Here is an 18377-nt window from a genome sequence, read left to right on the forward strand (position 1 = left end):
GGCAGCACCTACAATATATTTAGTGGAGAAAGGGAAGAGGGAAGAAAAAATTTAACCTCAAAATAATGAAATTTCAATGCCCTGCTGCTGCTGAACTTACAGAAAAAGGAGGAGGATTTGGATGTAGAGCCAAGCATTTTTAAAAATAAGACCATGTTCTGAATAATTACCGGCAGTTTAAAATCAAGTTCAAAGTGTCCACTCAGGGACCAAGCCTTATATGATCTGTAGGCGCAATACAAAGAGATAGGCGCTTAATGGGATACTCATAGCATCATAGAATGGACACCTTCAACTAGACCAGGTTGCTCAAAGCCCCATCCCCATCCAACCTGGCCTTGAACGCTGTCAGGGATGGGGCATCCACAGCTTCTCTGGGTAACCTGTGCCAGGGCCTCACCACCTCATAGTAACAAATTTCTGCCTAATGTCTAATCTAAATCTACAGGGAAACCAGTTTAGGAGCCTACCTCCAGTTGAAATCAGTGTGGATTAGGAGCCTATTTTTATTTTAAACTTCACAAGGCACCTGGGCCCAATGCTTGCCTCTGTTTTTATCGTTTTGGAGGGTGGAATAGAAAGTGAAAGTATCAAACACACAGAGAACTGATTGTTGGCAAAAACATTGGAATAATAATAAAAATATATTAGTTTCATTAATCTAAGAATTCTTTCATAGTATAATTAGTAAATATAAATATGAAATCTACTATCCATAGATAAAACACAGTATAAACAGGGCAAAGCAGTATAATAAGGAAACTAAAGATGGTAATCTGCCTGAGTAGGAACAGGTTAAAGAGGGAAGGATCAAGAAGCTATAGCAAATGGTATATTAAATATGAACTTGCATGGCGGACAAGGATGAAAACTCCTTTGCCACTGAAACATGACGCAGCACTGGTGAGAAGTGTCTTGCACTGAAGAAGGGTTTGCTAAACAACCTGTTAGGTCAGGCATATCTGAACCTCTCACAGATACGTAACAGAGCAAGTTGCACAGAACAAAGTTCTAGAAGTAAATTTAAGTTACATGAAAATGTATCAACCATTCATCTTCTGAACTGGTTCTATCCTTAGAACAGCACATTCAACTTCATTCTGGCCACTGCTACTTAAATAAGATCCTTCGGAGATTTTTCAGAGAAAAGAAACAAGTTTAGTTAAATTACTGAAGAAAACACAGCTGAAAGGAGCCCAAGTAACTGTTTACAGAAACAGAAAGAAGACATTGTTACCCACTAAGAACAGAGCAAGGGCTGCTGGTCTTAGACTACAGCAGAGCAAATTCAGGTTAAATAACTAGAAAAACCTGAAAATTACATTTTTGACAAAGAATCAGCTTCTACAAAACACTACAGGATCAGTGTCTCTGGGTACATGCAAGGTTGCATTAGTCACTGATCCAGCAGAGATCATAGGAAGGTTTCAGTCAATTCTCATTTTGCACAAGGAATGAATCTGAATGCATATCTCAGCCTCAGAGGGGCTATGAATAAAGGATATGATACAAACCTAAGTTGTTATGCTAAAATAGCAGTTTATACATGAATAAAACTAAAAGGAAACAAGGACATATTGGTAAAAGAAAAAGAAAGAAACAACTCCTTTTCGAGATGGGCAAGGGAAATCTTCCATAAATAGAACGACAGAAAACAAAGGTGGAAGTATGTACGTAGGTAAGTCTCCGAGGGAACATGAAAAGAATGAAAGCAGACCACTAAGGATGGACAGCAGGAAAGTTAATACCTTAAGAGATTCAGCACAAATTAATCACTCTGGCTAGGGAAAGTAGACATCAGGAGTCATGAAGCTGGGGTGCTACAATTGATGGCAACATTTAAGCCAGAATACAAGTTTCTAGATTTGATGAACTTCCTGATTTGATGAAACAAGGCATTTCATGATTATGCTAGCAATTTTATCGATGCTTTGAATGGTCAAACATTTTATTCTGAACTTCTGACACAGTATATGCTCAATAAAGTCAATGGAAGTATTTCAGAGTATTTCATTCCACAAAACAAACAATGAACCACCTTTACCTAAAAACACAGGAATGCAAAACATTTTGAGCTTTGAAAACCTTCCTTCATACAGAAATTCCATATTTCCAATTAGTTTTAATACTGGTGTATAGCCGAATGCCTCTTCCAAACAAGCAGGCCTGTTCAGCAATAACATTGCTATCTTCCAACTCAAGGGGCAGTGTCAGCTGGGTACTTCATCTTACTGGCACACAGACTAGTTTTTTCCCATAACCTGTTTATTACTAATGAAACCTGGTGATATATTCTTGTTTCCCATAAATATGAATGTGTAGCTATGAAAAAAAGAGCAAAGTAGTAGTGCCCATGCAGTTAAATAAGAAAATTAATTTGGTTTAGATATACTTATACTTCCTTCTTTGTGGTCTCTTTCCAAACTCAAATATCAGAATACTTGCAGAAAAAGCAATAATATACAGAAAAAGTAAAGTGTTGACCATTATTATTTATACCAATAATGTGATTGTGGGAATCATGTTTTCCCAAACAGGAAACAGCTTCACTGTTTTTGACTTGCATGTTTCCATGTAAAACAAATCTATTTGCCCAAAACATCTGCACATAGAGTACTGCAAACCAATTTCAAACTTGCCATGACTAGATTGAGGTTTATGTATAAAAATATTTAGTAAATAATTTCAAAGAAAAAACTGATTCAAGAAATCCACCCAAGCAGGAAAGAGGCCTCAACTTAAGCCAACTATTCACAATGAATTGCACATAATATTTCTACAGAAAGTTAACAAGGGCAGGATATTACTTCAGGACGATGGCATGACAATTGGGCCAGTTCTTTCCTTTTGCTCCACAGTCAGGTAAAAGAGTTCTGCTACCACATAACCCCTTTCTCAGCTATCTACAATGGAAAAGGAGTCATCATTGTGTGAATTTTGAATTCCAAGATTCCTTATGACTCACCTCTAACTATAAGTTTCCTAAAAATGAAAGGTATCAGCCAAATGAAATAGGAAAGTTTATATTTCCAAAACCAAAGAGGAAATTTATGCTCCAAAATGTAAGCCAAGGCAAAATTCCATCAGTACAACAATGTACTAAAGCCTTGACTTGAGTCCAGATTTCTGCTGCCTACTTTGATATCTTAGATGTTTTATCTACTCTGTGCAAATCACTACTATGCATGTTGTGATTTCTCTGAAATATACAAAAGGAAAGCAAGATCAGACGAGAGACATTATGTTCAAAATGACTAGCACTGTCAAGTGTCCTTGGATTTAGAAGGATGTTCCAGAAAAGAGTTAAAGACAGTTATGCATATACCAGTAGAAGACTGCTGTGGATTCAGCAAGATACATACTGGGCTCCCAGAGAAGTCTTAGAAGACACATTTTAGTTCTTCCAACACACAAGGACAGCTATTTAACCACAGTAGAGATCTCCTGACTCTTCATATCCTAAAGAGCTCTTCCTCCTTGATCATGTGTTCAGACAGTCCCATTCATGTGCAAGTCTTTCCACTTCTGCTCATTGCCCTTAGAATATTCACTTTGCTGAAGCAAAATACCCAACATCCATCACTGTACTCTGCAGTCTCATCTGGTCTCACCATAAAAGAATATTTGAACACATGAAATGTAGCTCTTATATATATTATATATAAAAATATATAATATATATTCTTATGTTTTTAAAAATACCCCATAGATTGACATCTGAACAGTTGGTTTTTTAAGATCAGTAACATTGCAAGATAGGTAAATAGTGGAGAAAGGGGGTTTCTAGTCATCCTTAAAACCCCCAAACATTTTTGAACCATGGAAGTGAAGACCTCCCACTATTCTCCTATTAACTTTTGTTAGGTTATTGTCTTATAGGATAGAAAGCAGCCAGTAGCACATATTATTATTGTGTGCACACTCTACAGTAAGTCTTAAGATCGGAGACCTCAAAAGCATGTGGGTAAGATAATTGCCCTTCACAGAAATGACATAGTGAAGCAAAAAAGAATACCAAAAGAAGAAGGAAAGCACCAAGGACTAGACCATAAAAAAAAAAAATATTGTGTATCAAGTATTGTACTCCTTCCTCACAGTAGGACTCTGGTATCCCTCTTCAGTTTGACAATGGGCTCTGGTATAATTTTTCAGTAGGTGCCTTACTTCACCTGTAGTCCCACTGCGACACGTCAAACAGCATGGCCATATTCAAAGGCAATATGTTTCAAAACAAATCATTCTGACTGTGTTTGTTTCTTAGGAGGGCTCAACTCCTGATGGTACCACAAGAGTACTTTCTGAGTGATAGATGAGAATAAGACCTTCAAAATTTAGCCCAGGGAGATTTGAAGGAAAGAGAATCACCAAATATATAAAGAGATACAACAAGGGTGAAGTACCTTTGTCGGAGATTTTTGAGTTATGCTTTTGTTTGTAACTATCTGAAACAGAGAAAGAAATAGAGGGTGAATCTTACATGGGGGAAAGGAAGACAAAAGGCAGAGAAGCCAGAAAAAGAGAAGAAGAGAGAGAAAATATAAGAGATGATTTATTATAGGGCAAAGGGAACTGGAGTCTTGCCGAGGACTTAATTTCCTTCATGCAAAAACACCAAGAGCATGAATCAGCAGCAGGTGGCAAACATGCAAGTCAGAGAGCAGCAGAATATTTTGCTGGAAGAGAAAAGACGAAGCCCTGAGTGCACCAAGCTTGTAGGACCAGGCTGGAAGCAGAATCAGCTGTCTCGGTGCTACTTACTGTCACAAACATAGGGTTTGTCATGATCGTCCTGGGAGGCAGCATCATTCCGTCTCCTGCCTCCTCCAGATCCCCGAGCCTGCAAGAGCAAGAGGAATGTTAACATTATTCCATCGCCCCTCAGGTCTCCTTGTGCCCCTCACCCTCCTATGATGAATATGCAATATAAACTAAACAATTCCTCAGCTGCCATATAGCGTTGTCAAGAGTGGGCTTTACTCTTCACCTCCTAAGATATGCACTATGTTAGTGGACCTTGTAATGAAGTGGAGATCCCCTCCACGGATAACCCAAATTGTTCATCCATAGCAGTAGGTCACTGCCAGCACATATTCAGTTGAGTATCATCACACATTCATTTCTGAAGATGTTCAAATACCTTGCTTAACTGAATACGAACGAATAGATGAACAGGTGTTAGAGGACAAATGCAGCTATTCAATCAGCCAGAAAATAGGCCCCAAATAGAACAGAGGTAAAATTATTTCCTTTAACATTTTCAAATGGGGGGTTGTTTGTTTTGTTCTGTTTTCTAGCTGAAAAGCAATGTTTTGAAATGGCCTTCTGTGACAAAGATACCATGGCTAATTCTAAAATGGAGCTTTGGTCAGTTAGTGCAGAAGATTAGGAAACATAGCTACTTGCAATAACAGAGAACAGGAATTACCCAGAAAGGTCTCTGCTGTTCTGTGTTCCTACAACATACCAAGTTGGCAGCCCTGGAAATGGAAAAGCTATCCTTTCTCCCCAGCACAGACTGCTCTGTCCTGAGCTCCAGTGGTAAGAGTGGAATTCCAGCATCACAGCTACTTGGTCCTGACCCTTCTCAGCTGAGATGCCAACAAGGGGACAGCTCATATCTGTCCAATGGTAGAGGCTGTGATGTGTAACTGGGAACTGAGCCAAGGCCTTCAATTCTTTCCTGTTCACTAATGTACAGTGTGTAGATGACAATAATTTTAGACTTGATCTTTATTAGAGGAAGTGATCTGCAGGTGGATGGCTAGACAGCCCTTTATTAGTTCTGCCAGCTACTCTATTCCTGTATAAAAGCAACAAAATTGTTTCTGCTGCTCCTCTTAATAAACTGTTGATGTTTCTTACCCTAGACAAGGCTGTCTGACTCAAATCCTTCAAGCTTTTGTATGTGAAAATAAGAAATGGACAGAGCTTTGTCAAGTAAAGCTGGAGAAGATGTATAAATTCTGAAAACATTAGTACCCCAGACACAAAAGGGTCATAGGAGCTCTGTCCCTCTTCTGTGGAGTTGGGACTGAACTAATACTATTCAAGCTGCATTCCATCGGACATCTAAAGAGAAGGAACAAGGAACAGTTTTACGCTGGCCTGCCAAAATCTGTCAAAACAGGGATTTGCAAAAACTTCACACATTATTTCCCTGGGATTGCTCAGGTCTAACTCTTAACACAGTCCTGAAGGAAAGATATGGATTTGCAGCTGTCTGGATGGGGTAAATACTATTAGGTATGACAAGTATAGCTCTGCCTTCTGCAAAGACTTCTGTGCAGATCAGCACACATGTGCAGAGTGAGATTTGTAAGGGTGAACTGAAAAGCAGTTTCACCCTGGAAAAGGCCCCAACAACAATTGTTTGGTGGAAGCTACTTTACTGACCATATCACATAAAAACATTTTACTAGTCTGGAATATTTTCTCTCTGACTGCCAGCTCTGTAAACTCCCTCTGGGCTATGAAATCAATCCCAGGCTAGTTCTTTTCTTCCCTCACTACTGGATTATGTGCTGCAAGCTGAATTTCAGTCCATGGCAGCTCCCATACAACCCTCAGCTCATCAGAAAGTCCTCAGAGAGACAAGCGATTGGCCCTTAATGAATATTTCTGCAGGTACCTGGATTAGGATCTAATTTCTCTATCCTACCAGCTGCATTGGCTTTTTCATGGCTGTGAAAAAAGCTGTAAAGTCTTTTTTTGTCACTAGTCAGTAGGTCTGACTTTTTACACACTGAGAATGGATCTGTTGAGTAAGGTACTATTTTTACATAGGCACCTTTCAGAAGAGGATGGTAATTTCAGGTCTGTTGCTCGGAGTTTCGCTAGTCTTACAGCCAGCTGTTTCCCTTCAAACTGTTTTCTACAGAAACGCAAGGGTACAGCGTTCATGTCGTGACCGCATGTCAGATAAACTTTTTCATACTCTGAACACACAGGGTGAGATTTTTCAAGTCAATGACTTTCAATGGAACTTGGGTTCCTAAATGTCTTTACTTCCTTTCAAATTCTCCCATGGGATATACAGCTGATGAGCAGACAATCTGTACGGGTGCAGCTGCACTCCTCTCTTATCTCCTAGCAAACTGTCCTTCCCAACTCCTACCATATTCTCCCTGTCCAGAAAAGATACTCAACAACTCCTTCAGAAAATCCATCTCTTTGGCCTTCAGTGTCCTTCATAATGCTCCCACAATTTAAGGGCTAGCCTTGAGGGGTTAGTGAACTGAGCAGCTGCCCCAGAGGCAATAAACTGACTGCCTCATGCTTACTGTTGGCACTCAGGTCTGTGGAATTCAGTCATCCACAACTGCCTTCCTTCTCCTGAAGGGATGCAGCAAAGTCTATAAGACTTGACGTGTAAGGCCTGGAAGCCAAGGCACAGCAGCCTTCAAGCAGCACTAAAGCAGCCAGAGAGAGCAGCCACAGGGACAGATGGAGAATCCAGGATTAAAAATAAAATCATGCTGTAGGGAAAGGAAAGGGCATGTGCAATTTGGAAAGTCCAGAGCAGTACTTCCGTCACTTCAATCCTGCATCGATGCTGTCAGCCTTTCTCACTCCTTCTCTGAATCCCCAAAGGCCACACTCTGGTGGATCTAGTTTCGTATGCATGTCCTTCCTCTCTTCTGTCCTCTAAAAATACCCTAACCAATTGCTTCCCAGAAACAAAGTGCTGCCCAGGTTTCATGTCCTCTAATTTCAAATCCTTAGCCTCAATTCCCTACACTGGGTCAGGCTCACATTAGAAAAGGGCTGCTTGAAGAGTAACAAAACACTCATGACCAGACACAATTCAGGCTTACCAGTTTTCAACAGCAAGAGAATCTGGCCCTAATTTTGAAATCCTAATTTATACCACATTTTGCTTTGGTTATTGATGCCATCAAATAAAACCAAAAACTGCTCAAAGAATTTGGCAGTCTTCAGACTTCTCTTTTTTTGCACTGAATGAAGCCAGGGCACTAGCAGAACAGGAGTTAGTTGCCAGAAAAAGGCAAGAGATCCTGCTGCTCCTGTACTTAATAGGGGGCCAGTTCTAGGGCAGAAAATAAGACATAAATCTATGCTTTAAAAATGAATGGGACATCTACTGCAACTCCTTTCCCTGCAGTAGCAGAGAAAAAGTAATAAGAGTTATTCTGAAACAGTTTCCTGATCAGGGGAGTAAAATTTTACACATAACAGTAACTTCAGGACTTTGTTTTTGTAGGCCTAGGATATATGAATACAGGAAATCCCCTTCTCCTGAGCAGTGTATCTCTTTTAGCTGTTCACTTCCTTTCACTCACCCTGACCAGCATGCGTAATTTATGTGAGAGCAGCTTATTAGAAAAGAGTTGTTAGCCTGGAATATTAGTTGGTTGCTACAGTCAAGCTTGTGTGCATGTATCGATTCTAACTCCTGGTTTTGGTTACTGGTTCATACAAATTTTCTGAAACTTACATTTTTCTGGAAAATTTTTTTCCAGGTGGGGGTCTTTGGCTAAGAAAGAAAGAAAGAAAGAAACTGGTTCAGGTGATTTTGAGAATAAGGAAGGTGAAATATATACTTATCCAATTATTAAAGTGCTTTGCTCTTATATTAAAGGACTTAAGCTCCAAAATAAAGAGGAGCAGAAAACTGAAACAACACAACAACAGAAGAAACTAAAAGAGACGGTCTGATGCATAAGTACATTGCAAGTATTCAGTGTGGTTTCATGTCTCTCTCTTATTCAAAAGCTATTATATCCTGCTCGTTTGGCCTAAAATGTGGCCCTTCTTGCTTGACTCCTACAAACACATCAAAAGGTACTTCTAGAGCTCCTGTACACCTGCAGCATCCACTGGAGCCAAAGAGAGATGAAAATGCTCAAAACTTCCAAGAGTTGTGCTCACACTTCTTTAGATGCCTAGCTTAGAGGGCCACAATTGGAAACGTCGATTCCACATTTTAAAATGTTGGCCTCATTACTTAACTGGTGCCCTGCTGAAATTGTGAAAAGACATCTTAGGTAAGAGAAGGGACACAGACTCCCCTAAGGATAAAATACTGCCCATTTTAAGCAAGTGGAAGATTTGCCATGGGCTCAAGAGGGCCAGTGTCAGCCACAAAGTGCTACCTTGGAGAAAGCTGCAAAATGTATTAACACAGTTCAAGTTACTTTTATTAATATTGAATATTTTTTGGTCTGTCATGACTGAGTTTGTTGCTTTTCTGTAATTAGTAAATGTTGTTTTAAAGTAAGAGCATTATAATAGCAGGATGTCATCATAAGTATTACACCTTACGTTACAATCATAAACACAACACTATAATAAATTTGTCCCAACTTTTTACTTTCCAAATAGTCTTTTCTCTTGGTAATTCACAAAAATAAACTGAAAAAATTATTTCAAATCTTTGACCATATGACTGAAAATTACCTATAGTGTTATCACTATCATGTATCCGTGGATATACACTTTGCATATACAATACATGTCACATATACATGAGAAAGCAGACTTTCGCTTCTTTCCTTTCCTTCCAGTAAATTCTCCACCTACCCGTCCTCTAGGCCTGTTCTTTCGTTTTGGAATATCTTCTTCCAAATCCTCTTCCTCATTCACTTCATCTGCATTTTCATCATTTTCTAAAACCCTCTATGGTTAAACAATAAACAGGAATGGTTAGAAGATGACACAATCAACCAACTTCTGCTTTTTACCACACAAGACTACAGGTCATTAAATTACAGTTGATTAATGATATAATGCCAAATCAGATCCCAGAACCCCTCCTTCTTTCCACTAAAGCAAAATTTGCTTTCCCTTCCACCCTCAGTTCTCCAAGGAGATCTTATTTAAAAAATACCACTGATATCAGTCAACTACAAAAAAAAGAAAAGTTCCTAAGAAATAATAGTGGCATCACTGAGCACTGACATCCCAAGACAACACAAGTGTTAGTATGCATAACTGCAGGCCATGTCTGGGAAATTGCCTGCATGATGTTTTTTATTTTGGTTTCTTGCACCTTAAATTGTTTTGTTTTCCTCTAATGTTGAGAATGCACTTGAAGAAGACAGAAATCAGTGTTTCTCCTCACAGTTTTCATTGTTTATCAAAAATAGAGAAAATTCCTCCATATATTCCAGCATGTTTAGTGCATCTAGAAAGTAACATCTTTTGGAGTTAACACCACACGTACAACTCTGTAAACTGGAAGCAGGGATCTTGCTGCATGGGAATGCTGAGGAAGTACAGATCTCACTGAGGTTAATACAAAAAATAGCAATAGTTCCTTCAATCAGTTAATAGGGACAATAATTTATCATCTCGCATAACTGTGAGATTCCCAGGCCAGGGAATTTAAGTCCTTTAATATTGACCTTTTGGAAGGTAACCTCTATAGAATCAAACACAGGCTGGCCGCCCTGGAAACATGCACAAGTCTGACATTGCACAGACAAAGGCAAGATAAATCATCACTATACTGATGTGGAAAGAATTCCCACTGAAGTCCCCTCAACCCTTGTCGTGTCTGCTAGAAATACAGAAATGGGCTCCAGTCACTCCTGCCATTCATGAGGTGGTGCCATTTCACAAGGGACTAATCTGGAATCACTAACTTATGTTTGCCATGCCAACATACATTTAAATTACAACATGCAACCATGATACAGATTCAGATCAGTGACATTAAACTGATGGGAAGTTTTGTCAGTCTTACTGTATTTTTCTCTTCCCTGTAATTTCTACTTAACAGCTAATTGAGAGCCAGCAGAGGGAGAGCAGGAGCAAATCATAGTTGCTTTCTCTCCTTCCTTCATTCCTCAAGCACCAAATTCTGAATTTGTGGGAAAGAATACAACAGAAATTTCACTCTTAAAAAAGCCTGGATTTGGAAGACCAACTACACAAGTTTATTCTTATTTCATCAGCTAAATATTTAAGACTAATATTGGACAGTGTCTCTTTTAAAAAGTACAAAGAACTTTTAGAATGTGGTAGAGGATCAAGTCTTCATCTGGTTCTTTCTCCTTTTATTTTGAAATCTCAGGAGGCTACTAACGAGGTGAGATCATCATGAAATGCGATTTCACATAATACTAGAGTACTAAATACTAGAGGGTATAAAAGTTAAGCAAATTCCAGTTCTGCATACGTAAAATGTTTCTTCAAAATTCATGCAGTTGCATATATTAATTGACTTCATCTTAGGAAACTGAAACACTTGCAAAATGTTACATACTAGTGGTATGTAAGAAAATAAGCAAACTTACTGATACGAGTTTATATTTTCACATTGATTCATATCTGCATGTATCTCCAAAAAAAGAGAAGGCTGCAAGCATATCGTATGCAGGAGAGGAAGGAGCTAGTTTGCAGCAATACTACTACACAAGAGCAGTTGAGAGAAATGTTACAAACCACTTTCTTTAAAATTGCAGCATCAATTTAGGAAAGAGATAATAAGTAACCAAGTGTGAATTTGGTGACCCTGCCAGGGTAATGACTTTAGTTCTTAATTGAAGGGTCATAGCCTTTCTGATGCATGATCAAAAGGCTATTCTAAGCCTTCTCCACATACATTCAATACCAATTTATTGTAGGGCAAAATCCTCAACCCTGTTAAATACCAGCTCTACAGCAGATCCCAATGGCTGCATCTATTTATCAGGGGGAACTCTTACCCTTTTTTGCAAAGTAACTTTTCTTTTATATTCTGTCTTTCAAAGACAGTTTCCCAGCCTGACGTACTTCAGCACAGCTAAGCACCAAGTCTTCTCCTCCTGACAGACACTCTGAGTTTCAGAGGATGGTAAGTGGCTGGAACTGAGGTGGGAATTACAATTATGTCCCTCCCACCTGCTCACTCTGCCCTGCGCTGAGGCTGGGCCCTTTCAAGTTACGGCATAGAGGAGCATGCAAAGGAACAAAAGAGAGATTTGCATTCTCTTATTTGTCATAGAGATAAAAAGCAGTGATCAAGATTTTGATCTGGTATAGCCTAGCTGCCAGGTGCTGAAGTACACACTGAAAGCTGGCTACTAGTAAAGGCTTCAGTAATCGTTGTATAGGCTGAATCCAGATAAGCTGTGTTTGCATAAGAAACAAGAGCAAGACATGCCTTTTGCATGCCTTTTCCGGTGAAACTAGCATCCAGGTGACAGGTCACAGCTACAGCAGTTTAGCTGAGAAATTTCTGTATATTTTTGCACCCCCTCCCTGCTCTGCAATGCCCAGACTTGTGTCAGTTCCACCATCCCTGAAGTCTCTCTCCTTGGGTGGCTGATGAGGATAATTTGGGAGCTCAGATCACACAGTGACATCCAAAGGCACTTGTTGATCTCCTAAGGATGCGGCACCATGACTTCTTGTGACCTTGGAAGCAGGTATAAACAGAGCTTTAGGGCTCTCAGCTTAATTGACTCAGATACACTACTAAAGAAGGAAACACAGATAGGGCCTCATGCCAAGCTTTTCCCCACTCTATGAGTATGGAATGCTTCCTCTTTGATGGGGCTCCTTTACCTGTGTAACTGGGAATAGTAGACCTAATTTTTCTGCCCTTACAAGTGTGAAATTTCTAGCAAACAGACCAGTAGGACTGAACTCCAAGTAATACAGACTTGATGCCCACACTCTTCTGTTTCTTTTGGCATGAGGCTGCCCACTCAGATTTTTACTTGCTGTACGTATAGATGCAACATGTTGCATCTCAGCCAAAATTACCAAGTTTGACATATTGCCTATGGCTCTCATTAAAAATCACCAGTACACTCACAGCACAATGGTGTTTTAGCATCACCAAAGATGTGCTGCTGTGGGAGAGGCTCACTTTCCTAACGATTTAAGATGTCTTTATAAAGTGACATGCACTTCTATAAGAACCCTTCATACTAGCTGAATTCCTTCTATAGCACACCCACAAATGTGTTTCCACTTTTAACTGTTACATTAAATGTATTTCAGGATTAAATGGAATCCTGAAAACTTTCAAACCATAATATATGTGAAGTAATATTTCTCATACCTGCATGACTAATAATAACTGAGATAATTAAGACTAGAATATTTTTAATTGTTTATTTTGCTTATATTCTTCTTAAAGGATTCTCAGTATAAAAAAAGACAGGCAAGGCAACGACACATTTTTGTCTACAGTCAGCAGCTGTGAGTCCAAATTCAAATCCATGTCCAAATTCACTTTAAATATGAGGCACTAAAATTCAGTTTATGGTTGGGACCCATCTCTGCTTGTCAGTTTTATATGTAATTGTCTCATAGCGCTGCAAAACAAATTCCAACACAGGAGCTGTGCAGAACACAGCCAAACGACCGAGATTCTTGTGACAGGAGAAGTGTGGGAGATCCCAAGTTCATTTTGAGCATCACAGTGTAGCACAAAGGTTTGATAACATTTTGACAGTAGAATGACAGAACTATCAACAGATGCGCTGTTCTGCCACAGGACAAAAATCTGCTAGGCTTAGAGATAAATTGTGAAATCCAGCCCTGCTGTCAGGGCATGGTGCTCTCCTTTACCTGGATTTCTTGTATAGTGTCTTCCTCTTTAGTGTCCGTTTTTTTCTCTATTCCCTCTCCACGCAGCAAGGCTTCCAGAGTTGTACTTTCTGAGGTGAACCCATCCTTTTTCAGAGGCAGATCAACTTCTGAAAAACAAAACACACTGACTGTATGTGTCTCCCCCAGACAGCTAACAAGCAGGACAGAGATGACAAGCATAAGAATGACAGACCTTCAAGCTTGTTTCTTTCTTGAAGGAGAGTTCTTCATGTTCTTCGTCTAACCACTAAGGATCTCCATATAGGATTCATTTCTATATTACTGAAAACCTGGTATCTTTTAAATCACTGTGTTTGCTTACAGGAAAAGAAGGCCGGCTGTAGTGTATATCAGGAGGAAATAAAATTCCTTCTCCTATGTAAATCCCTATGCTTCAAATAAGGAACAAAACCAGGACTTTCTAAGATACTGAAATAACAAATGTGAAAATCTGATCTCCTGAAGCAGAAAAGTAGTTTAATGTAATTTAGCATCTGGCATAGTTTATACAGCACAGCTTCAAGCAGCAATCTCCTACACCAGAGCATATTCCACATGTGGAAAAGCAGAAAGCTAAAGTGTGGGGCCAATGCTGAGAACTTGAACTGAAAAAACAAAGGGATGTGTCTTGAATTTTTATGTAATATTGACTAGATAAAATCTTCAGTTTCTCTTAAATGGGTCTATACCAATGAAGAAACCAGGCAGCACAGCTGAGTGCAGAATCTAGCCCATAAAACAGTGACCCTAGTCACTGCAGTAAGAGCCAAAGGCTGGCACGGGACTCCAAAAACAGTGCAGATTTATGAGGAAGCTTGATACAACTTGCCACACAAGTGAAGGAACAAAGCCCTATTCCTGTTCCAGATGCTGCTACTAGATTATGAGGTGGTGCAGCAGACAGGCAAATACAGCATGTTAATTTTAGCAAGATGTTAAAGTACACCTAGGGAAGAATTCCATTTTCCTTACAGATCCTTGCCTCTACCCTACTCATGCAGGGGTTTAAGTACTCCCTCCCTTCTGAAATTAATTCCTTCCTCTAGGTCAATATATTTATAAAGTAGTAATGTACAGGACTGATGCTCACAAATCAGCATCTGGTATCCTTATATCAGAGCTTGGTCCACTTCTCATCTTTTAGGACTGTGTTGCGTTCCTGAAACTCCCTGCCTTTCTATCACCCACCATGAGTTGTAAACACTGCAGGGCAGAAATTCATGTGTTTATGAAGTCTCAAATCACTCCTGCAATCCAAATAATGAATGAACACTTCCACCTGGGACAGTAAAGTATAATCTGTTTCCGGAGGCCAGCTGTGTCCCAGGAATATGTTTATTGTATATATGAAAAACTCTAAGCCAGCAAACAATTCAGGGTCCCTAATCAGTGCTTCTACAACATGCTTGCTCAAGTCTTCTGAAGTGAGAGAGCATTGCTCAGCCAACAACCACAGAAAATCCAGCAAGAGTTCCAGAAAAAGCTATTCTATTCATGGAGGGAAAGGCTGAGTACAAACCATGCAGAAAACCCAAACCACTGGGATTTTCAAAGGAAACTCCCAGGACAACCCACACAATGGGATGGGGTCAACTGTGAATTGAACCCCCCTCTCATCACAAGGAGGTCTATTCAATCAGGCCTCTGTTTTCAGCATTAAGCTCTTCCTACCCACCCCATTATGCCACCTTCCCCAACTTCTTCCTTACTTGAGCTGTAAAAAAGACAGAAAAATCAACAATCATACAGATTGAATTTCCCTGTATGAACTCCTCCCTCTGGATGTTAAATCCAGACATGTCAATAGAAAGAGGGGATTTTAGACTTGATTTATGTGCAAATCCCAACACTTGAAATCTAAAGTCACCGAGGAGCCCCCGTAATCATCTCTGGCTGTGGGCTTGGCTTGGTTTCAAAGTCCTGTGCTTAGGTGCAAAAGGGCATTTGCTCTGTATTTAGAACCTTGTGGGACTGCAAAACCCAAGGGGTCATCCTACATTCAGCAAGAGAAGAAGCTTTAAGCAAGCTCAAGGACATCAGAAACAAACATGTCTGCACTGTGACGAGTTATGTCTGTCTCTGGATGCCGATACTCTCAGCATATGAATGCATTAGAAAAGGAAATGAGCAAGGAAGGAGTGAGGGATAAGTAGAACGTATATGAAAGTAAAACTACCCCATTTGTTCCAGAGATACTGAACATTAAGTCAAAGGGAAAGGTAGGCTTTAAGGTCAAAAACCGGCAGCTGTCTTTAATAGGCATATTTGTTTTGTGTGGTGCTGCTAATTCCCACCAGCAACACTCCAGGAGACTTTTCATCCAGTGCTCTCAGAGTACTTTTTAACTATTAAATTTAACATCCCACTGGCAAGGCAGTGTGAGGTAATACTTCTGTTCCCATCTCACTGATGGGGAGATTGAGTCACCAAAAAGTTAACCTAGTGAGCAGGAAATCCAGTGAAAAGAAATTCAGGACAGCTGCCTCCCAGCTGCCCACCAAGCTGAATCCTATTCAACTCCATTTTCTTCTCCTCTGGTAGCTTCTAGGAGTCCATTTTCATTCTTAAGGAGCTCTGACAGTGGGAAATGGCAGAGTTTATCTTATCTGGGATGTAAAGTTTACGGTATAAAAATCTCCAGAGGCCCAAAGACAACTGCTTCGTAATGAATTCAATCTTTGTAATGAATTTGATCCTTCCTGGAAGATGGCTAGTCTGTAAAGGACAGTAATGAAGACAGGAAATTGTTTCCAAACCACTTTTTGAATCTTCAGAGATAAAAATCTTCAAAAAATCTAAAAGACAGTTCAGTTAACCTAGAGAAATAGTTAAACACTGCTAGGGATCATTAAATTCATTTCACTAAATCCCTAGTTTCCTCTTTCCTTTTTAACTCTCCAGGATTTTCCACAAAAGCTAGAAAAGTGTATATTTCTCTTATGCCTGTATCCTGAAGAAAACTGAGAAGCCAACTCAACACCTGAAATGTAGTTTTCATGCGAAAGAACATGATTCTCCCAGACTTTGGGAACTGTTGTTAGGAAGCAACGTGAGGTCCATTCTACCCACTGTCCTGCTTATGGAAGTACCAGCCAGTGTCAGAAGCTTCAAACAAGGCCAGAGATACACTCTTCTAGGCTTGAGAAACCATGACCCCACACTTGCCTCTGTTTGCTTTAATATTTGTTGGGCTACACTATGCAGTCACATTGGATGCTGCAAAAGAAGGTATGAGTGTCTGTCAGGAGAGAAATGCAAGGAAAATCATGTACCCTAATACTGCATTTCATTCGGATTTCTAACAGGTCAATCCTGAAGGACTAATACAGCAGCACTTCCTGTTATCCTAAACCTGGCTTTTCTGGAAAAACACAGAATAGCCCAGCCCCTTCTGAATTTTGATATACTCAATGTTTTCCCACTTAAGTGCATTCAACAGTTAAATTATGGTTTGAAAGGAGGAGTGTTTCACCTTATTTATTGCCTGCCCGCTTGTTCTTGCTGTGAGTTGTGTAAAACAGAAGTTCCTGACCAAACTTTTTTGTCATTTCTTTTTATTCCTCTCCTTTCGAGGATAAACAGCCACAATCTTTTCTATTACTCTGCTGTGGGAAGTTTTCCATATGGCTTTGTCCCATTACAGTTCTCTGAACTTCCTCTTATTCCTCAATAATCTTCCCAACATGGACCAGTACTGCACACGGTATTTTCAGATGAAACCACATCTCCTATTTAAACAAATGCATTACAATATTCTTTATATTACTCCTCAGGCAGTGTCCAAGCTGCATACTAAGCAGAATTAGGAACCTTGTAATCGGGAGAAGAACTTCACAAAAGTCATACATTCAAGCACACAGATCAGTTAAAATGTCCATCCCACCACCCATTCACCAAGCACATTCAGATCTCCTAAGGAGGCCTGCACAGACCTCCCTGGCCATGATGGCTCTAAATAATTTTGTACTATGTGCAAACCTTTGTAGTTTACAAGATACTCCATCTCTCCAGCTTGTTCATTACTATATTACACAACACTGGACCAAACACCAAACCTTCAAGCACCAGCTGTTAGCCTTTTTCTATAATGAAAGTTCTTAGTTTCATCTTGTTCTTTGCTTCATATTCTATTCTAAAAGTTTTGATCCAATGTTTTGTTTCTCTTTGTACATCTGTAACATACCAAAGGTGTTCAGAAAGTGTAAGTAAATCATTAACCCTGTTATCTATTAGTCCTTTACAGATAATATAAAGAATTTTAAGAAAGTAATGATGTGCTTTTCCTTGGTAGTAGTCAGAACCTCCTATATCATTTCCCAGGTTCTTTACTGCTTATACCTAATTACTGTTGCAATCAATTTCTCAAATGTTCATGTAGAATTTATGGCTTTTTAAATCCTTGAGTCACATCCAAATCCTTTTTAAATATAGGTAATAACATTTCCTACCCACTAATTGTTTTAAATTCCTTCTATTGTAACTCCTAGTTTGTATCACAAGCTCTTCTCCAGATACTGTAATTTCGAAGAAGATAATCTTTATTACAAGTAATAACAAGCAGTAAAAGCACTATAACTAAAAGCCTACTCTTTGTATAAAAGTTATAAGGTTCGTAAATAAAATTCCTTTTGATTAGTATTGCAAATGTAGTAACACCTGGTTGGTGTAGGAGATACAGGAAATAGTCAAAACCATACAGAATGGAAGTATCAAATCAACAAAAATCATCAATGAAAAATAAAATGTAATTTAAGAATTCTTCCAGTTTTAATAAATCACAGTATTATTGGTGTCACAGCTAAATATTGTGCATATATTATAATTCAAACATG

At 39.3% G+C, this 18377-nt stretch overlaps 1 protein-coding gene across 5 annotated transcripts in view; it reads right to left on the reverse strand.

Moving 5' to 3' along the window:
- The window catches only part of DPF3 (double PHD fingers 3), a 170789-nt gene that overhangs the window by 56199 nt on the left and 96213 nt on the right, over positions 1-18377 (reverse strand). For 3 of the 5 annotated variants that reach the window (XR_003990790.1, XM_030481231.1, XM_030481233.1), the window contains exons 4-7: positions 13525-13652; positions 9541-9636; positions 8456-8494; positions 4759-4837 (exon numbers count right to left, since the gene is read on the reverse strand). Coding sequence is in view for 3 of the 5 variants with exons in the window: in XM_030481231.1 (XP_030337091.1) it covers positions 4759-4837; positions 8456-8494; positions 9541-9636; positions 13525-13652 (342 nt within the window). In the remaining 2 variants the exon portion in view is untranslated. The remainder of the gene's footprint in view (positions 1-4758; positions 4838-8455; positions 8495-9540; positions 9637-13524; positions 13653-18377) is intronic. The other 2 variants (XR_003990791.1, XM_030481232.1) reach the window with 1 other exon arrangement.

The sequence above is a fragment of the Strigops habroptila genome, chromosome 4, assembly GCF_004027225.2.
Source record: "Strigops habroptila isolate Jane chromosome 4, bStrHab1.2.pri, whole genome shotgun sequence".
NCBI lineage: Eukaryota > Metazoa > Chordata > Aves > Psittaciformes > Psittacidae > Strigops > Strigops habroptila.